The 2,371-nt window shown below is 44.6% G+C and overlaps 1 protein-coding gene across 2 annotated transcripts in view; it reads right to left on the reverse strand.

Moving 5' to 3' along the window:
- CEP85 (centrosomal protein 85kDa) overlaps positions 1-2,371 on the reverse strand; it is a 62,468-nt gene that overhangs the window by 16,924 nt on the left and 43,173 nt on the right. For both annotated transcript variants that reach the window (XM_011955593.1, XM_011955592.1), the window contains one exon: positions 1,973-2,158. In XM_011955593.1, coding sequence (XP_011810983.1) covers positions 1,973-2,158 — 186 coding nt within the window. The remainder of the gene's footprint in view (positions 1-1,972; positions 2,159-2,371) is intronic.

Genomic DNA, 2,371 nt, shown 5'->3' on the forward strand with positions numbered 1-2,371 from the left:
GCCTCCCAAAGTGCTGGGATTACAGGCTTGAGCCACCGTGCCCGGCCTCAGACTTGTCTTAACTCCTGAGCTCAAGCAATCCTCTTGCCACAGTCTCCCAAAGTGCTGGAATTATAGTTATGAGCCACTGAGTCTGGCCAGAACTATTAAATTTTTTATTTTTTCATTTGTTTTTAAAACTACTAATTTTATTATAAATCTATTGGTATTTAATTACTTAACTTAGATATATAAATTATTATTATTTTTAAACTCACTAACTCAACTTTATTTTACTTTTTTAAGATGGAGTTTTGCTCTTGCTGTCCAGGCTGGGGTGCAATGGAGCAATCTCGGCTCACTGCAACCTCCGCCTCCCGGGTTAAATTGATTCTCCTGCTTCAGCCTCCTGAGTAGCTGGGATTATAGGCATGTGCCACCATGCCCAGCTAATTTTGTATGTTTAGTAGAGACGGGTTTCTCCATGTTCGTCAGGCTGGTCTCGAACTCCCAACCTCAGGTGATCTGCCCATCTAAGCCTCCCAAAGTGCAGGGATTACAGGCATAAGCCACAGCGCCCAGCCTAACTCAACTTTAAATTTTCTTTTTTAACAAACCCTCTTAAGTCCTTCTAGTACCAATAACATCAGCATCACCTGGGAGCTTGTCAGAAATGCAGAATCCAGCTGGGTGCAGTGGATCACATCTGTAATCCCAGCACTTTAGGAGGCTGAGGTGGGTGGATCACCTGAGGTCAGGAGTTCGGGACTGGCCTGGCCAACATGGTGAAACCTCATCTCCACTAAAATTACAAAAATTAGCTGGGTGTGGTAGCAGGCACCTATAATCCCAACTACTTGGGAGGCTGAAGCAGGAGAACTGCTTGAACCCAGGAGGCTGAGGTTGCAGTGAGATGAGATTGCATCACTGCACTCCAGTTCGGGTGCCAGAGTGAAACTCCATGTCAAAAAAAAAAAAAAAGAAATGAAGGATCTCAGGCCCCCTCCTAGAACTACTGAATCTGATGTACATTTTTAACAAGATCCCCAAGTGATTCTGAAACACTGAAGTTTGAGAAATATTGCTCTAGTTGTTTTAAGTCGTCCAGTACTTAACATTACTAAACTGGTTCCCCAAAAACACATGCTTTAAAGCAAGCCATGAATTGGGAGATAACAACAAAACCAAAGAACTTTAAACCTAAGGCAATTTTAAGAGTACTGGGGAAAAAAAAAAAAAAAAACCACCCAAACTAGCTGTGCACATGGATTTTTTTTTTTTTTTTTCCCCAGTCTTGCTCTATTACCCAGGCTGGAGTGCAACAGCATGATGGCGTGATCCTGATTCACTGCAACCTCCACCTCCTGGGTTCAAGCTATTCTCCTGCTTCAGCCTCCCAAGTAGCTGAGATTACAGGCGCCAGCCACCACTCTCGGCTAATTTTTGTATTTGTAGTAGAGATGGGGTTTCACCATGTTGGCCAGGCTGGTCTCGAACACCCAGCCTCAAGTGATCCACCCATTTCGGCCTCCCAAAGTGCTGGGATTACAGGTGTAAGCCACCACGCCTGGCGCACATGGAATTTTTCTCTACTTTTTAGGAAGGGTGAGAAACCAGACTGAATGATATAAATACATCACAGGTATTTAAGTATCTTGCAACAGGTGCCATCCGGTATGAGTACTCAAGTTGGTTTTCTACCCAGACCAGCTGGTGGTACATTGCACAGCACAGCCTGGGACAGTGAGGGATCATACAACTTTCCCTGACTGTTGTGGTTTTGTGGAGATGAAGCAAAAATAAGGGAGGGAGGAGAGTTCCATTTCTAGCAAAAAGGAGATCTGTGATGATTCTGTGTGAGAAGGCAGTGGAGGATCTCACCCAGTTGTCTCCTTTTAGTTCAGGAATGGGGGCCAGAAACAGCTTAGGCTTTAGAGTAGACAGCTGACTGCCAATTCCTTTGTGAATTAGGGCTATCAGCTATTCAGCTCACCCTTTCTTCCTGTTTCTTCACTTCCTCAGAATGCTTCTGCAACGCCACTTTGAGCGACTCTCTGATGAGCTGGACTTCAACTTCAGAAGCAGAGAGTTTCTTTTCAAGGTCAATCTTTTCTCTGCTCAAGGCTTCTGTCTTCTGTGCAAACTGTGCACGTAAGAAAGTGTTTTCTCGCTGCAATTCCTGCCAGAAAGATTCTCAATATGTAACTGTTCTCTACCCTTATAGTCTCATGTACTTTATTTATTCCCAGCATACTTCATGGTCAAGTATCATTTTTCTCCAATAATTTCTTTAAGAAGTGGTTCTCGGCCGGGCGCGGTGGCTCAAGCCTGTAATCCCAGCACTTTGGGAGGCCGAGACGGGTGGATCACGAGGTCAGGAGATCGAGACCAT

Source organism: Colobus angolensis, unplaced genomic scaffold (assembly GCF_000951035.1).
Source record: "Colobus angolensis palliatus isolate OR3802 unplaced genomic scaffold, Cang.pa_1.0 Scaffold4, whole genome shotgun sequence".
Lineage (NCBI taxonomy): Eukaryota > Metazoa > Chordata > Mammalia > Primates > Cercopithecidae > Colobus > Colobus angolensis.